The sequence below is a fragment of the Cucurbita pepo genome, chromosome LG04, assembly GCF_002806865.2.
Source record: "Cucurbita pepo subsp. pepo cultivar mu-cu-16 chromosome LG04, ASM280686v2, whole genome shotgun sequence".
In the NCBI taxonomy this organism is placed as follows: domain Eukaryota; kingdom Viridiplantae; phylum Streptophyta; class Magnoliopsida; order Cucurbitales; family Cucurbitaceae; genus Cucurbita; species Cucurbita pepo.
Window position 1 is genome coordinate 329,993 of NC_036641.1, and position 17,273 is coordinate 347,265.

Genomic DNA, 17,273 nt, shown 5'->3' on the forward strand with positions numbered 1-17,273 from the left:
AAAAAAAAAAAAAAAAAAAAAAAAAAAAAAAAAAAAAAAAAAAAAAAAAAAAAAAAAAAAAAAAAAAAAAAAAAAAAAAAAAAGATAGGTAGGACCAACTATGAAGAAACTGGGAAAAAACAAATTTAATTTTCAAAAACAAAAAAGCTAAAATAGAAATGATTATTGGGCCTAAAATACCAACTTACCAATATTTTGCTGGAAGGAATAGATGCTAGTTTTTGCAAAGCTTCCTTCAAGTCCCCACTACCATTGATAGCAGGTAGCTTGTGCACTCCCTCAGCAGCCACCAATATTGTTATCTAATATTCAAAATATTGTGATCAAAGGGTAGAAGAAAGGAAACCGTGGTCTTTTCTCTCATGAATATCAGATTATCATTCCAGCAAAACGAATGCACCTCTTAGTAACCAATCATCAAAATAAAATCTGAATTACATTCCAGAAGTGTTCTGCTTTAATCGAGAAAAAAACTTCAATTATGAATAAGAGAAACGGAACATCACGTTTTTTTTCTCTAAAATGAGTGGTTTTCCAATATTACCACACACACCTCACAAAAATCAAGAGAAAGAATACACCAAAAAACATAGTCTAAATCAGCACAGCAAGAAAAATCAAGACAAAAAATAATGTAGAATAGTATACATTGCATAAAACTCAAGGCCAAGTGAAACTAACCACAATGTATTCATTGCTAAATCCACTTGTTCTCTGGCTGCTTGTACTCTGTCTTTTGATGCTATTCACGTTGACAAGAGTTTCCTCATCAAATTTCCCTCGCTCTTCAATTGATAGTTTATTGAAACGCTTCTCTCCATCTTCTATACTACGTTTCAGATCCATCTAAGTTTTTTCCAAAAAGAGTGAGATTAAGCTTCCAATACCAACTAAGGCTAGCAAGCCTTGTGAGAAATAATTCAAAGAAGAATGTGATAATAAGCATTCTCATTGGAAACAAGAATAGGAGAAGAAACTTCACCACCACAATATCGTGTAGGCAAAATGGGGAGGCTATATATGCCACTAATTAAGAGCATAACATAGCTAAGCAGCTTATACAAAGTCCACCCCACTAATCCATTGAAGACCTAGCAAGTTCATGCACTAAAATTCCATTTCTAGGAGATATCAAAAGTTTTCTTTTAGCAAGCTTTTCAATCAGAATTCTAAACCTGAAGAGTTACATTTATAAGCTTAAAAGATTCCATACTAGTCAAACTAATTTCAAATGCAACATCACAATCATCAACATGATGTGAGAGAGAATGAAAGGTAGTGGGATCCTTTGAAAAATGAAATTTCTTCAGTGAAAACATGATCCGAATCTAATATAGTTAAAAATTTGTTGACTACAAATCTGAGAAACAACTTTCTTGATAACATATTCTTGCCATTTGAGCAAGTTTAGTATAACTATTCAAAGATTCAACTCATCAGGCTGTTCTTGATTGTAAAGGTGTTCGTAGTCTATTGATTTTGTTGTGTACTATGTTCGTTTATTGAAGTATCTCATTTTACATTCCCCTGCCTTATCAATGTGTTCTATTCATAAACAGGCATGAACAATCACCACTAGTACCCAGCAACCCTCAATACATAATTAATATGCATGTGTTAACTCTGTGCAACTAGATCAGGCAGTCTCCAAGGACATAGTGGGACTTACAGATGAATAACCTGAAATGCAATAATCAGGATGTCGAAGTAGCGCAAGAATCGTTTCTGCAACCCAAAGGGGAAAACAAAAATTACATAGAGAATAAGTTACTTTAACTGCACAACAGAAGGGTATGCATGTGATTGCTGCTTAAAGAAATCTCTATAAACCATTCTGGAAGAATTTTAAACAGTTCCGAAACAAATAACAATATTGACTTAGAAAATTTGTTTTACGACACCTGCTGGAAACAGTTTCAGAAAACGTAAGATGGCATCATTGTTATTAGGGTCTTTTATTTTTCTATAGTATCTTCTAACATGCAGGGACTAACAGTACCAGTTTACTGCTTGTTTTATTAAAGGAATCAGTGAGCGAGGTAATTAATCTCGAGAGGAAGAAATCAATAGTTTACCAGTTAGTACATAGCTCAAACCCTCAGGGGTTGATGTATCAGCACTTTCAGCAATTCTATTTAGATCTCTTTGGAGTCCCCGGCCCATGCCCAACAACCCAACCTAGAGAGAGAGAGAGAGAGAGTTGTGCCATGAGTTAAGAATGATGACATACTTGTAGAAATTTTTCATAAAGTAAATTGTAACTCTAGAATCTGCATTCATCTATCCTACAAGAAAATCAATAATTCATGACTACAGAAACCAAGTTTTCTACACTGTGCCAGTACATCATTACATTTTTTTTTTCAAATCGTGAAATGAACTTTACAACCTTTTTTGTGCCGTAAGAAACCAAAGGAACTTTCCATTAAAATAATTTAAAAAACCTACAAAGGGAGAGGGGAGCATCAATCAAGGGAAATGGAATTTACAAAATCTCTTCCAATTAAGATAAAGATAGGACAAGCTATAGTTAAAAAGAGAAATAGGGCTCTCAACGTCTTTGAAGGTTCTATTTCTTTTCAACAAGAAACATCCCCACCCTAAAAACAAATACTAGCAATGCTATAACATCAGACATCAAGATCATCATCTTCTTTTCAAAAGAATGACCTCCATGAGCATAGGTGATGAGGGCATTCGGGTTAACTGCAAGAAACCATACTTCTATTTTTCATATTCTCCGTTCATATTGTTGTTTTCGAAAAAGATTCAGTCTGCATCAAAAGGGTCTAAATTTTAAACATAGAAACCTACAACTGTTTATGTGAGATCCCACATTTGGGAAAGAGAACGAAACATTATTTATAAGGGTGTGAAAACCTCTCCCTAGCCGAAGCGTTTTGAAAGCCTTGATGGGAAGCCGGAAAGGAAAGCCCAAGGAGGACCATGGGCTTGGGCCATTACATTTTATCCTTCAAGAACACTGGCTACATCCTTGCTTGACAAACGACTTGTTTATCCATAATGAATATGCACAACACCCAGCCATGTTTTGAATTTCAACCGTTGATTCAAAAGACGAATGAGAGTAAACAGTAACACAAAATCCATATATCAGAAAACAAGATACAGAGAGGGAAGGGTTTGTCATACTTGAAGTTTAAGCACGCTAGTTTTCTCAGAAGCAGTGAGAACACTACTATCGGACCGATCGGAGAGAAATCCAGAAACCAGAAGAAACGCCGCGAAACCAGCCAATATGAAGAAAAAACTTGATCCGGCACCGACTCCGACCCCAACCGCCGGCCCAACGTAAATCCCGCCGCCGCCAAACAACGACGGCGAACTATAAGGCGCAGAATATGAATAACCAGAAATCATCGAAGGAGTTGAGTAACTCCTCGAAGACGAAGACGAGCGCGACGAAAACGAACTTCCTCCAACACGTCCACCAGAAGCGGCTAAGGCAGAATTAGGATCGTACATCAACAGCAATCCCAACAACACCGCAGCAATCGCAGGCTTCCGCAACGCCTTGAGAGCATTCATAATCGAATTGGCAATTACCTCCATTGGCCTTTTGGGTTTATCTCCATCGACCAATCGCTCCAACCTGGAATTCGAAGTTGTCAAACTCTTCCCCCCCTCCTTGGAAAAGAAGCATCTAACACCGAATTTGACAGAGCTAGAACCACCCATTCTCAAATTCTTGGGTAGAACAAAGGGTCTGTAGAGATGACAGCGACCACTCGTTGATGGAGAAGGAGAATGGACGAAATGAACTGGGAATCGGTTCCATTTCAATGGATGGGGTTCAAGCAATGAAGGTGAAACCATGGATTTTAGAGATTTGGAACTGGAATTTGGAGGGATTTTGAAGCGAAGATGAAACGGAAAATTGAGATATTTTCTTCCTTTTTTTTTCTTGTTGTTGATTGGTTTTTGGTGGGAATGATGAGGATGAAGATGAGGCTGAGGATGAATTCTCTCTCCCGGGAGGAAATATTGTGGTGGTAGTGAAGAGTACGGCGTGTTTGACAGAAATGGCGACCTGGCACCTATTTTTTTTTTAATCTAAAAATAATAATTTATATTTTCCTTAATTAATTTTGAGTTTAAATCGTTGATTAAGGGTTGATTAGGATTATGTTCGGAAAATATAACTCTCGCGGTGTCATATTGCCCGAGCTTTCTTGCGATCGCTCTCTTCTCCCTCTTGTGTCGTATTCTCGTGTTGGTCACTGCTCATCATGGTTGTAAACAGAAGCTCCAATGAGATTCGCAATTGTCCTCGAAAACTGGTGAGCGTTGAGTTAAACGGTTATTTAGGCACACGACAACGACGATCTATTTTATTTCACTCGATGCACACACCGTCACCTCTATTTCCCCTACCCACGCCTTTGATTGCTTCATCCTACCTCGTGCCAATTAACTTCTCTCTCTCTCTCTCTCTTCATCGTTGTTTCTCTCTCTAAAGCGTTTTATGCACCACTCGACACGAATATTGCTGTGTTCATAAATCAGTAGCATATATTCATAGCTTTTTTTTCTCTGACAGGATTTCTTTCTCTTTCTATAACGACTCCACTACTAAAAACAATACTAAGTCGTTACTACATATATGTCGTGATTTTTTTTTCGGATGATTTCTCTCTTCTATAATGACTCGACTACTAAAAAAATGTCGGGACATTTTTTCTTTCTGTGATCCTACGAAATATTTATCTAAAATGTAAAATTATGGCAAAACCAAATAATTGAGGTAGTATAAAAAATAAATTTAAAGTCATGGAAACATAATTTTATCCCAAATAAAAAGATTCAAATATCTAACCAAAAAATTAATCATATATGAACGAATGTTGTATAAGACCGGACCATGAAATATATTAATTAGAAATAGTAATGCACTGGATCATATTTTATTTAATTATATATATATATAATTAAATATTAATTTGAACGGTTAAACTATTTATTAAATAATTTTCATTAATAAGCTATAAATCACTCCTAAGCCATGGATAAGGAATATGAGAGTAAAAATAAAAATAAAAATAAAAATAAAAATAAAAACCTTCTACCGTCGGTTTCCTCTTTCTCCCAGCTCCCTAACCATTCAACCTCTCTTCTTCATTTCTCTTTGATCTTCCTTCCCCTCTTCGGCGACAGACGCGGCGGCGCGACAGATCCGCGGCCGCAGCTCGAATATCTCCTCGTTTGTGAATCCACGCCAGATTTGCGACGGTGACACTCATATCTGCGACACTCACACCCTCGGTATTAGATCTGCAGTGGCAAACCTTTTCCAACTTAAACATAGTGTTTTACGCGGTAAATTGTCCTTTGATCAAGTTTCTTAAGGTATTTAGGTCAATTCAGTTTACAATTTGGTTTGATTAGCTTCTGAAACAGTCTGTCCATTTCAAGATTTTCGGTTCAGTTAGAATTTTGGTGCCTTAAAAATTCAGATTAATTGTGTTCTCACTTGTGAGTGAGGATTGTGTATTGTTTGTTCGGTTTCTTACGATTGACTTGTTATTTAATCACTTATATAAATGTGGAGTTGTAGTGATATTTTTTTACATCGTTTTTTGCTCGTCTCTCTAAGTGCATTTTTTTCTTGATCGAATTAGATTGTTTTCTGAGAGTTGTTGGAATGATCTCTTCTTGTGCTTCCTTTGTCATCTTGTTGTACTAAATATTTATTTCTTGTGATGCAATTTCTTTCAAAACATGGACCTACAATCACATCCTAATAAAACATGTTCGAGATGATCTGGAGGACGGAAAGTGGATAGAACTTAAGGGTTTTAACTTTTTTTTTTTGTTGACGATTTGTCACCAGTAGTTTCCACCAACGCTTCCGAGAATTAGGGAATCATGATCGGAGTTGGGAAGGTCAAGCAGTATTCTAATGTCCTCGACAGACCTCTCAGCAAGGGCAAACAGGAGGTTGTTCCCCTTATCTCTACAGATACGTTTGCTTCTTTTTTTCTTGTGAAAAATTTCAGCTCTATGCATGTTTTACCTCTGTGTGGACCAATTTGTTTAAATAGAACTCTTTAGTTCCTTGCTGGATTTTGCAGTTGCAATCTTGATATGTATGTTTAACTAAGTGAAAACGCAAGAGCTTGGCATATTATTTCTTTGCTGAGCTTGTAAGTTTGCATTGACTTGAACTTGAGTTTTTTTTCCTTCTAAATTATATATCTTTTTGTATATGGAACAGAATCCTTACAGCAGGGCATATTATTTCTAGAGACCCCTTATCAACGGTCATTTGATAATTTCAAGTGAATTTGAGCTACAATATGCATGTGACTTCATTTTAATTTGTTTGTGTAGGTGAGTTTGAGTGCATTTGCATTCTTGTTCTCCGAACTCGTGCAATACAATCAGACTCAAGTTGACAACATTGCTGAGTTAGAACGAAGGTGATTTTTCATTTGGAGCTATTATATCTTAACCAACAATGATTCATCATCATGGTCTTTGTTTCTGTTGGAAAGGGGGTACAAAAATTAACAGGAGATGTACGTCAATAATGGCTAATATTGTAGATTTGAAAATTCTTATGTTCATTTGATTGCACATTCTTTTTTTATTCTTTTCCTTTTGATATATATATATATCTCCAAAGGCCCGATTTAAGGAGAGGGGTAAAGTTTCAGGTTTGTTTTAGACTTCGTTGTATTTAGGCAGTTAAATGCTGCTGTCCAGAGAAGGATTTGGTCTTCTTGGGGCTATGCCCTTTTTGCGTCCATGAGGCAATTCAGTGTGGGTGAAAGGATTGTAAATGTGATATGTTGATGATGTTGAATTCCGGAACTTTTTAGTTTTTTTTNTATTTTCAGATGTATATATCACTTATAATAATAATGGAAACCATTCTGTCTAGGAATAATAGCAGCAATGTCGTATGTCCTTGTTACTTTTTTCCCTTGCACATTAGAATTGTTTATCTCACAGTTTGATGGCTTGAACTAAAATGAATCAGGTTGGAGGATGCTGGCTATGCAGTTGGTGCTCGAGTATTGGAACTGTTTTGTCATCGAGAGAAGGTATAGAATCTTATGTTAAAGCTAATTGAACATTTTGCTTTCTTTAACTGAACCACATTGTTTTTCTTTTTCAGCTGAAGTTTGTTTTATGTTCTCAGATTTTATTTTAAGTTTAAATCGCAAATTTATTTTTAAAAAAGCTTTGAAATTCTTCCGAAGATTAGGGTTTTGAAATCTGGTTAAAAATGGTTGTCTAATCTTTACAATAAATATTTGTTTGGTGTAGATAACTTAATTGACGGTAATTTTTAAAAACAACATTCAGAACAAGAACTACCAGACGATAGAGATATATTTATTTTCTGGTCAGAATACACTTTTCGTCTTGTGTCTATTTGGTTCTTAAGGTTTGAAAATAGACATTTTTAGGCCTAGGGTTTCTAAAATAGCTCTAAGTGGTCCCTAAGCCCATTTGACCATTGGTTGACTAACGGATTATGATGTTGTAATTGATGACTTGTATTATATTGACTTGGCAAAATTAAATAAAATTAATATTATTTTGCTGGTGAAGTGGCCTTTCTCTCTTTCTTTCCCTCTTCTTCTTTGTCTGTCCTATTCTCCCTGAACCTTACCACCACCATCTGCCTCTCTCCAGCCATCGATCACCGTCACTTCACTTTTGTTCTTCCCCTGCCACCTCTTCAGATCTGTAATGAAGACCTTCCTTCCAGATCAGAAGGCTCATTAGAACGAAACTTCAGATATGGGAGGAAGCTCTTCATTCCAGATCTAAAGTCTCTCTGGAGATTTATTCTGAAAAGTAGTCTGGAATGAGATAGAAATGAAGTGTTCCAGACATCTATTTTAAATTAATTAGTTTCATGGTCTTTGGAAGGATTACAGTGATGTGGGTTTAGGAAAGGAGAAAAATAACAGTGTTGTTAGAAATAAAGTCAGTCTTGTGTAACATTTTCTACTTCAAGTTTTGGAATGGGATTCGAAGTCTGTATAAACAAGTGTGGTCTTGATTGGATGAAATATTAAGAAACTACAGTATAACAATAGCCTTTCAAGAGGGCTATCTCTTTTCCAAAGTCCCACAATGGACACTCCATTAAAATGATTCCCACCCTCTAAGTTCCCTAACACACTTCTGTCAATGATTTCTTCATTGTTTACCCTATCTATGCTCTCCACCGCCTCCACATGACACCATTTAGAACTATTTTTCAAACCTTAGGTACTAAAAGTGACCCTTTTCAGTCATCGCGATCAAATAGCACTAACTCCATACCTTAGGGATCAAAAGTGTATTTTTGCCCCGCTTTTTTATTTTGGATATGTTCTGCAGTGTTTTCCAATCAATGGTTCATTAATTATAATAAGTACTTATTTAGGTATAATCTGCTATTCAAAAGTGTATTTTTTGAACTTACAACAAGAGAAATCTATTGAAAAAGAATTAGCGTGTGAAACTATGTTCTAAAACAACTATAAAAATACTCCCAAACCACTTAGCTAATTTTAGCGGCAGTTATCATTAATTCCCTTCTACTTGCAATGAAGATGGTAGATCTGTTTAACCATGAAAGTTTAGTTATTGATTAATTTTTGTTAGAGCATCAGTTATTGGGCTTGTACATGGGAGATAACTCTTGAGCATAAAGCGCAATATTTTTAGATTTGAATTGCAGATTTTCATTTACATAATTTTTTCGTTCTTTTGTATTTACTCTACCTTTAAGGTAACATGCATATCTGCTTTATGCTTGTTTGTTCTCTCAGGGAAATAGACGGGAGACACGATTGTTAGGAATTCTGTCATTTGTACACAGCACAATTTGGAAGATTTTGTTTGGAAAGGTGAATGCTTGTATTTTCTTGCACAAATTGCCCTTGAAGTATGGTAGATTACACCCTCTAACTTCAAATTTTGAAAATTAAACCTTATGTTGCAAGAGTAATATATATTACTCTGTTTTCTTATTATTCATTAGACAAGACCAGAAAACTAATAATCTTGTGAAAAGGGAACTATACAGAAAAAGGGAACAATGCAGAAAATGAAACAATAGAAAATAGGAAATAGGCTAATTCCCTTATTTAATAGGATTGCACCTATACTCCTCAAATTAAGGTTATTCCTTTTTTGACTCCTTTGAATGTTGATCTTAGAGGGTAACGATATGACAACATGAGTGGTATTCAGGATCTCACTGCATCGATACAGTTCAATGAGCCTCCGAAGTGTCCGACTTTACTTTGCACATCTGAATCTAAAACCACATTTCTTCATTAGTTTCTTTTAATTGATGTAGATTGAAAACTATTATAAAACAGTTTTTAAATTTAACTCCTAAACCGATGCTACATTTTCAGTTGGTTTTGGTTTGGTCTCCTGTGTCCAACTTGCTTTCCCATTCTTTAGGGTTCTCCTCTCCCTATATGGATAGGGAGGTGTTCGAGGCTATAGCCCTTTTGGGGTTGATTAGGGATATTCAAATCAACCATGGTAGAAAGATTCTTCGTTTTGGCTTTTGAATCTTTTCTGGGGTTTTTTTGTGTAGTGTTTTTCAATCTTTGTGACCCCCCCCCCCCCAAAAAAAAAAAGACTCCTGTGTTTTCCTTAAAATTCAAAAGGAGGTTAATTTTTTTTTTTTCCCGTAGATTTTGCATGGTCGAAATTTTTTTCTGGTAGGTTTTGTATGGAAAAGTCAACACTCTGAATCTCGTTCAAAGGTGTTTTTCTTCGTGTTTGGGGCATCCATGGTGCATCTTGTTCACAGAAGCTTCAGAGCATATTGATCATTTGTTTTGGTCTTGCTAGTTAGTGCAGTTGACTTGAGGTTGTTTTTTGGACTTCTTTGGGGTCTCTTGTGCGTAACAGAAATTGTAGATCCATGATGGAAGACATTTTTTTTTTTTTGTGGTGTTATGGTGTGTGTACTTAGCATGAGAGAAATAATAGTATTTTTAGAGAACAGGCATTTGTTGTGGGTGGGCTCCTCTTGTATGGAATATTCTTTCACATTTCTCAAATAAAAGCTTGGTTTCTTTTTCTTAAAAAAAAAAAAAATCAGATGCTACATATTTAGGTTCCAAAATTGGGTCATGATTTTAAAAAAATGTTTTTGAAAGTAGATTAGAAAATAAATGACAATGTCGGTAAATAAGCATAATTTTTAAGAACGTAAACTAGAATAACGAACGTTAAAAAGAACTCCTAAATAATTCCTCTAAACTGTTTGGCAGAATAAGTAGAAAAGATCTACTAATTTCTGCTTGCATGTTGTCAGGTTGCTGACTCACTTGAGAAAGGCACTGAGCATGAAGATGAGTACATGATCAGTGAGAAAGAGCTGCTCGTGAATAGGTAAACTATTGTCCCAGTCTTCTTATTCTTTTGTTGTGTTATCCTCAGGTTTGTTTTCTTTTTTTTTTTTTGGCCCTCACTCAATAACCCAATCATTTACCGTAGATTTATTTCAATTCCAAAAGACATGGGAGCGTTTAACTGTGGGGCTTTTGTAGCTGGCATAGTAAAAGTAAGTTCTGCAAGCTCTCCATGATATGGGCGGTAATCTAGTTTATGAAAGTTCTGAATTTGTTCCTATTTGGTATAAGGGTGTTCTGGACAATGCTGGGTTTCCTGCTGTTGTAACGGCACATTTTGTTCCAGTGGAGGGCCAACAAAGACCACGGACGACTATTTTGATTAAATTTGCAGAAGAGGTGAGTATCCTCCCCCCTCCCCCACCAAAAAACCAAACTTTACTCTTCTTTTCTGATTAATGCTTATTGGAGTTCCTTTTTTAAACACTCATTTGCAAATTTGCCCATGTCAGATAGCTCAATAGATATATGTTAGATATTAATTGTACAAGGCTAATATGGGATACCGAATACTCGTTAGGGACTTACTAAAGCCTTGTTAAAACATAATAAATAGATGTATAATAATTTCTTATAACATAGTACATGAAACTCGTTTTTTAGCCTATAAATGTATAAACTCATTGATTTTGAATTTACTTATAACAAATGTATATTTTAATGAACGTGTCTTTGTTGTGTCCATATCAAAGATTTCAAAATTGTGATGTGTCTCTGTGTTTGTGTGTGTTATCATATCTATGTCTTATGCCTGTATCCATGCATCTTAGGAGTTATATATGCATCCGTGCTATATTATTTTGAAGGTTTAATATCAAGTTCCCTTTCCATTTTCTCTCAAATAATTGTGTGCTCTCTTGTCTTTTCCCTTATCTTTTTTCTTCTCGACCCCCTTTTCAGGTATTAGCAAGAGAAGCTAGATTAGGTTAATATCATCTGAAGGTAAGCTTTTGACAGCTTTGTGATAATGGAGAATGGGGAATGGTGAATTTCTTTTTAGCCCTTCGAACAAATAAAGATTTCCACCTGCTATATCCCTGTAATGAAGCTGTAAGGAACTTTGGCTCGTCAATTAATTTCTTTACTTGATGGCAAAATGATGGCACAATTGTGAAACTATAAGATTTAGTAGTATTATTGTAAAGGTGTTTATATGAACTTCAAATGGTTTATTCAGCCTCTTGGTGATATTTGTGAACTCTGAATGTTTGATCAGAACCACATTTTAATCAACCAATTCAAGCTTTTGTTGCTAATTTTGTCTGCCGTTGTGTTTATATTAAAGCTATAACGCTTTATGTTCGTTTGTGTAGCTGTACATGTGAATTTTCTTAAGAACCATTAAGGGAAATTGTTTGATACCTAAAAGGAAAAGGAAATGAATTATGGCTTAACGCAACCAATATTTGGATTGTATTCTTGGAAATAAAGTCTATTTTAGGATGGTTGTTGTTCAATTTAAACGGCCCCATTTGTGGATAAATGGTACCTTCGTGTTTTAGTATTCAACAATGGTGGGTTGTGAAGAAGTTCGTCTATGAGGAATGTTGTCTAAGAAACGTAGACAAAAGAAACATAGACAAACTACCTCAACTATCGTCGTTGAGTACGTATAGATCATTCTAAGAATAAATAGTAAGTAAGATCTATTGTATATCATGTAGTATAATGGATTATGCTTGAAAAAACCGTTGAATTAGTATAATTATAATAAAGTTTGGAGGAGAAAGTAGATATCTAGCTAGATGAGTCCACCCGAATTATAATTATAATATTAAATGAGTAATTTTTCAATTTGTTTATCTTGATGTCATGTCATTCATAAATATGCATGAGGTTTCATAACTAATTTTCTAACGTTACATTACAAATACATGCATGAATATCACATTCATCACAAAATATAGCAAACAATGCACATTACACTACAATTCATACATAAGGTAGCCTTAGAATTGTTTATTAGGAGAACTACTTACCTCAAAACGAAATTTCAACGTTACTAATTTCACCTACAAGGGTCCCTAGTCCAATCTATGCAATTCCCACTCGTTCTAATAAGAATTTTGAACTTAATACAACACATTAAAACACTTGATCAACTACTGAAAAATTATTCAAAGTTATGAACATGTAATTTAACAAAATGACAATAGTTCGATTAAAAAAAATTATAATGGTTGTCGTTTTGACAATTTTTTTTATATAAAAATGAAATTAAAAATTTTCTCGAACCATATTGTTTATAAGAAACATTTGTTTTGAATTTTTTTAAAAGTTCAACCTTAAAGTTTTCTTTCTAAAATTTAATAAATATGGTAATTTTGAAATATTTTTGAACTTAATAAATATGTTAGCTAATTTAGCTTTTTATTTATTTATTATTTATTTATTTATTATTTAAATTGAGAAAAAAAACTTAGTTGGGCCTTTAGTGATGGGCTTCAATGAAGAGCCCATAACAATAACCCTATCTATGCCCCCAGGGTTTCATTCCGTCAAAGTCTCTCCTCTTTGCAGAACCCTAGTGTTGTTGCGCTTCGCTTCACTTCACTTCACTTCATCCTACTCCTCACCAACAATGGCGGACAAGGCAGTCACCATACGAACCAGAAAGTTCATGACCAACCGGCTTCTCTCCAGGAAGCAATTTGTGAGTTTGCCTCTTCTTTCTTCTCTTTTCTTTTAGTTATCTCAATAGCAACATATTGATGCATTGAATCTTTCAAGTATTTCTCGGATTAGTTTCGCAAGGAATAATTTAGTATTCGAACTTCCGATCTCTGTTACTGTTTCCTTTGTTTTATAGTAGATTCAATGATCCGTACTCAAATTTTTGCAATTGCGTATTGTTTTCCGTTTAGTCGATTCCCATTTTTCCTCAGTTTTATTTATTTATTTATTTATTTATTTTTTATGTAGCCCAAGTTAATTATTTAGTTTGATGTTCGTTCTTTTTGTTGACCTTTACGCCTTCTATATCTGCTAACATTCTGTTATAAATTATTATTAGTTGACAAAATTTTAGAGGCTATATGGTTCTTACTTTCTTTGAAGCTTTTTCACAATATACATGTTTTGTGAGGCCGCCTCTACTTTGGATTTAATACTCTACAGTTCCTTGATAATTAAACAGAGTGGTGTTAGGCGTCAAATAGAATAGGGTTAGACACGAACACACTGATATTGAAAAAATAATATGTTTCGTGAGCATGCCACATTTTTTTTTCCTTCTTGGTATTACATGAGTTCTATGGGTGTTCTTAACCTCTTGTACTCTAGTGGTTGAGAACATCCTGAGAATTTGAGTTTTACTCTTAAGGCCACAAACACTATAGCAATGGAGCTCATTAGTTCTATTTTATGCTTTAGTTCTGACTGTTCCTTTTTCTGTTTGATGCAGGTCATTGATGTTCTTCACCCAGGAAGACCAAACGTCTCTAAGGTAAATCTCTTTGTTGCGGCTGTAATTATTTTTCTTCTTTAGTTTAGTTGCAACTTGTGGATTGCTTTCACAATGAATAAGTTTGGCCGTTGCATTTCTTTTCCTTTTTCTTTTTGTATGCTTGAGAAAGCTGCTTACATGCTTCACCCAATTTGTCACAGTTTATATTTTGGTTTTTTTTCTTTGTTTAGAGATATTATGCCAATAATACTTTGTCAAGCTTAATCGTTTTTGTGTTTCAAGTCTAATTATTGGAGGATTTGTTTTGACTGTTCAAGTATTAAATTGTTCCCTCATTTGATTTGACTTGTCTTTTTGATATGAAGGCAGAGCTGAAGGAAAAGTTAGCAAGAATATATGATGTGAAGGATGCAAATGCAATTTTTGTTTTCAAGTTCCGGACTCACTTTGGAGGTGGAAAATCTACTGGGTTTGGTTTGATCTATGATTCTGTTGAAAACGCTAAAAAATACGAACCCAAGTACAGGCTCATCAGGGTATTTTCTCTTCCTTATCAACATTTCCATCCTGTGATTTGGTTACTATCTTTTCCCTTTTGTTTCCTTGGAGGCTCTGCCCGCACATATATTGTGTTTGATGCAAAGTTACTGTTTGAGATTCTAACTAGTGCTTTTGTTAAAGGATTCAATACTAGTTTAAAAATACGGACACTGCTTTGAGCATTGTGTGTGTCGAAGAGTAGTGGTATACATGTTGAGTTCCGATTTGGAGACACGGGACAAATGTAGAGGGGTAGGGGTAGGGGGCACATTAGGATGCAATTGGGTCACATGAAGGTGCATAGCCAAATGAAGTTGAAAGATGGTGAAAAAATGATAATTCTTTTACGAGGAGACGAATAATGCATCAATTGATTACAGAAGATGGGGGGCAGTTCGATTTCACTTGGATCAATCAAAAGAAGTGTGGGGCATGTTAGGTAGAAATTTGGTCTGGGAAGGGACAAATTGGATTTGATTAGATAGATCTGAAAGAAGTGTAGGCAGTTGAGGGAATAATGTCTGAGATGCTGGTTTCTTTGTTTGAAAGAATTGGTTTGAGGCGTACTCTACTTTAATTTGCTGTTGCCAGATGCGTACATGTTTTATAAGTGAGCCATTTTGGCGAATGTTTTTGCAATTTTAGATCAGTATCTTTCAATATAGCTTTTTCCTGTGTTGATGCAAATCAAGTGCTGTTATATTGTTACAGAATGGACTTGACACTAAAGTAGAGAAATCAAGGAAGCAAATGAAGGAGAGGAAGAACAGAGCCAAGAAGATTCGTGGAGTAAAGAAAGTGAGTAAATCCTTCGCTTTGTTCTAAATATGAAAGAAAATATCACAACATCTACTAATAATGGCTGCAATTTCTTGGACCAGACAAAGGCCTCAGACGCTGCCAAGGCTGGAAAGAAGAAATGAAGAGTCTACTGCTGGGATTTTGTGCCTCTCCCCTTTTCTCTCTCTTATCATTTCTTCATTCCATCTCTCACTTAGTTCTAGTTCTAAAGTGGTGTGTTGCCATTTTTGAAATCAAATCGACCTCTGGAGAATTGTTGACACCCAATGTTTTAGCCTTTTTTGAAATGAAGTCAGTCAATGTCTGAAGAATTATTATTGACACCAATGTATTTTGTTGTTCAGGGTTAAAACTGAAAGGTATTTTGATTGCAAAACAATTTTAATGGTGTGAACCCAACTTGATAGTTGCATTTTTTTATTGTATTATTTATTAATTTATCAACTATGTTTCATGTTCTATATTTTGTATAATTATTATTTAACAATGTTGAATGATTTATAATATATTTTATTGTTCATATTTAGTTAATCAATAAAATAAAATGAGTTTTAAAAATGAGATATTATATCTGCTGAACTTTTGTTTTTTAAATATAAATTTTATTTTCTAAATTTAAAATAAAAATTTGGGTATACTATTCTGAAGTTTATTAAATAGAATCCAAAAATATAGGTGGATTTTCAGATATATCTAATATAACGATTTAAATTGAAGGTATTTTTCTATTTATGTTTAATATATTAAACATTAATTTGATTACTTAAAAAAATCGGCGGAGAAAAAATTAATTAATTAAATTCATTAGATCACTTTATTATAAATTTAGAGTTGCCTTATCCATTGATATAATTATTATCTTATTAAATTCCTATACAAAAAAACATTCTCATCATGCAAATAAATAAAATATCGGATAGAAATGAGTTATTTTCAATTAAACATTATGTGAAATATTGATTATCTCAGAAGAGATTAAACTTTTTATAATCTAGTCTAAAAAAAGAACGTATTAATTTAATAAAAACCAAATCTTTCACCATGCACAAATTTGACCATTAGATTACTCCGTTAAAACTAAAAAATTTCAACAAAATAAATAAATAAATAAATAATAACGTCATACAAATATACATTCATGCCAAATAATATTTTGTATCTTAATTCTTCAAACTATAAATGTCTATAAACTAAAAATTATAATATTTTTTAAAGTTTAAAGTAAAAATTATAATAGTTGGAGTTATTTGATTGAATTTTTTTTTTTGATCTTTTAATCGATAATATATATTTTATATGAGGATCTACATATTAATTAACTTAATTTTGATAAATGATTTCTTAACTTAAATATTAAAATATTATTTCAATATTTTAGGTTATGAATATTGTTTTAACTGATAAGTAAGGTGAACAAAGATGCATTAATATTATATGGACTCCAACAAAGGCGCAGTCTAGCAAGAAATTATATAAAAATCCATATTCTAATATATATATATAAAATATTATGATAATGGATGAAGTAAGACACACCCACGTTAGTGACATAATCCAATAATATTATTGTTTATAAAATAAATTCATTTTTAATTTCCACTGATGACTCGAGCAACCTAGACTATTTAAATCTAAATTATTATAAGAATTGAATTAGATTCTTTTTTGAGTTAGATTTTTTTTTTTCTTTCTCTTTTGAATTAATTGAATTTTTGAAAATTTAGAATAATTGACATTTGTAACACGTAATAATGATCCGTGTGACTTATGAATGTTTGATATTTGAGTTTATGCGACTTTAGTAATAACATCGTGAATAACTAAGATTTTTGTAATCACCCAAGTTCACTGTTACCAATATTATCCTCTTTACGCTTTCTGTTTCAGGCTTGTCCTCAAGGTTTTTAAAACACTTCAGGTAAGGGAGAGGTTTCCACACCCTTATAAATAATGTTTCGTTCCTCTCTCCAATCGACGAAGGATCACACAATCCACCTTCCTTTAGGATCCAACGTCGACACTCGTTTTCCTCTCCAATCGATATGAAATCTCACAACCACCTCCTTCAAAACCAAGCGTCTTTGCTAACACTCGTCGCCCTCTTCAACCGATGTCAGATCTCA

At 33.9% G+C, this 17,273-nt stretch overlaps 3 protein-coding genes across 8 annotated transcripts in view; 2 read left to right on the forward strand and 1 right to left on the reverse strand.

The window, feature by feature from the left end:
• LOC111793389 overlaps window positions 1-4,058 on the reverse strand; it is a 4,649-nt gene extending 591 nt beyond the window's left edge. Inside the window, exons 1-5 of the mRNA XM_023675236.1 lie at window positions 3,154-4,058; window positions 2,076-2,178; window positions 1,670-1,725; window positions 682-846; window positions 189-302 (exon numbers count right to left, since the gene is read on the reverse strand). Coding sequence (XP_023531004.1) covers window positions 189-302; window positions 682-846; window positions 1,670-1,725; window positions 2,076-2,178; window positions 3,154-3,837 — 1,122 coding nt within the window. The 5' untranslated portion in view covers window positions 3,838-4,058. The remainder of the gene's footprint in view (window positions 1-188; window positions 303-681; window positions 847-1,669; window positions 1,726-2,075; window positions 2,179-3,153) is intronic.
• Window positions 4,059-5,056: 998 nt separating this feature from the next.
• Window positions 5,057-11,659, forward strand: LOC111793665 (trafficking protein particle complex subunit 5). Of its 6 annotated transcripts, none has more exons than XM_023675653.1 (9): window positions 5,057-5,367; window positions 5,852-5,958; window positions 6,352-6,440; window positions 7,004-7,067; window positions 8,796-8,873; window positions 10,307-10,383; window positions 10,489-10,555; window positions 10,635-10,742; window positions 11,304-11,659. In XM_023675653.1, exons 2-9 carry the CDS (start codon window positions 5,887-5,889, stop codon window positions 11,331-11,333), a joined length of 585 nt encoding a protein of 194 aa, XP_023531421.1. In that variant the 5' UTR covers window positions 5,057-5,367; window positions 5,852-5,886; the 3' UTR covers window positions 11,334-11,659. The 6 variants fall into 6 exon arrangements, with proteins under 6 accessions (XP_023531421.1, XP_023531422.1, XP_023531419.1 ...); XM_023675654.1 differs by having other exon boundaries at window positions 5,855-5,958; XM_023675651.1 differs by having other exon boundaries at window positions 5,057-5,337; window positions 5,855-5,958.
• A 1,242-nt stretch (window positions 11,660-12,901) lies between these two features.
• Window positions 12,902-15,565, forward strand: LOC111792197 (40S ribosomal protein S24-1-like). Its single transcript, XM_023673539.1, has 5 exons — window positions 12,902-13,056; window positions 13,807-13,848; window positions 14,175-14,345; window positions 15,061-15,147; window positions 15,231-15,565. The coding sequence occupies exons 1-5, from the start codon at window positions 12,985-12,987 to the stop codon at window positions 15,270-15,272; spliced, it is 414 nt and encodes a 137-aa protein (XP_023529307.1). The 5' UTR covers window positions 12,902-12,984; the 3' UTR covers window positions 15,273-15,565.
• Window positions 15,566-17,273: the final 1,708 nt, after the last annotated feature.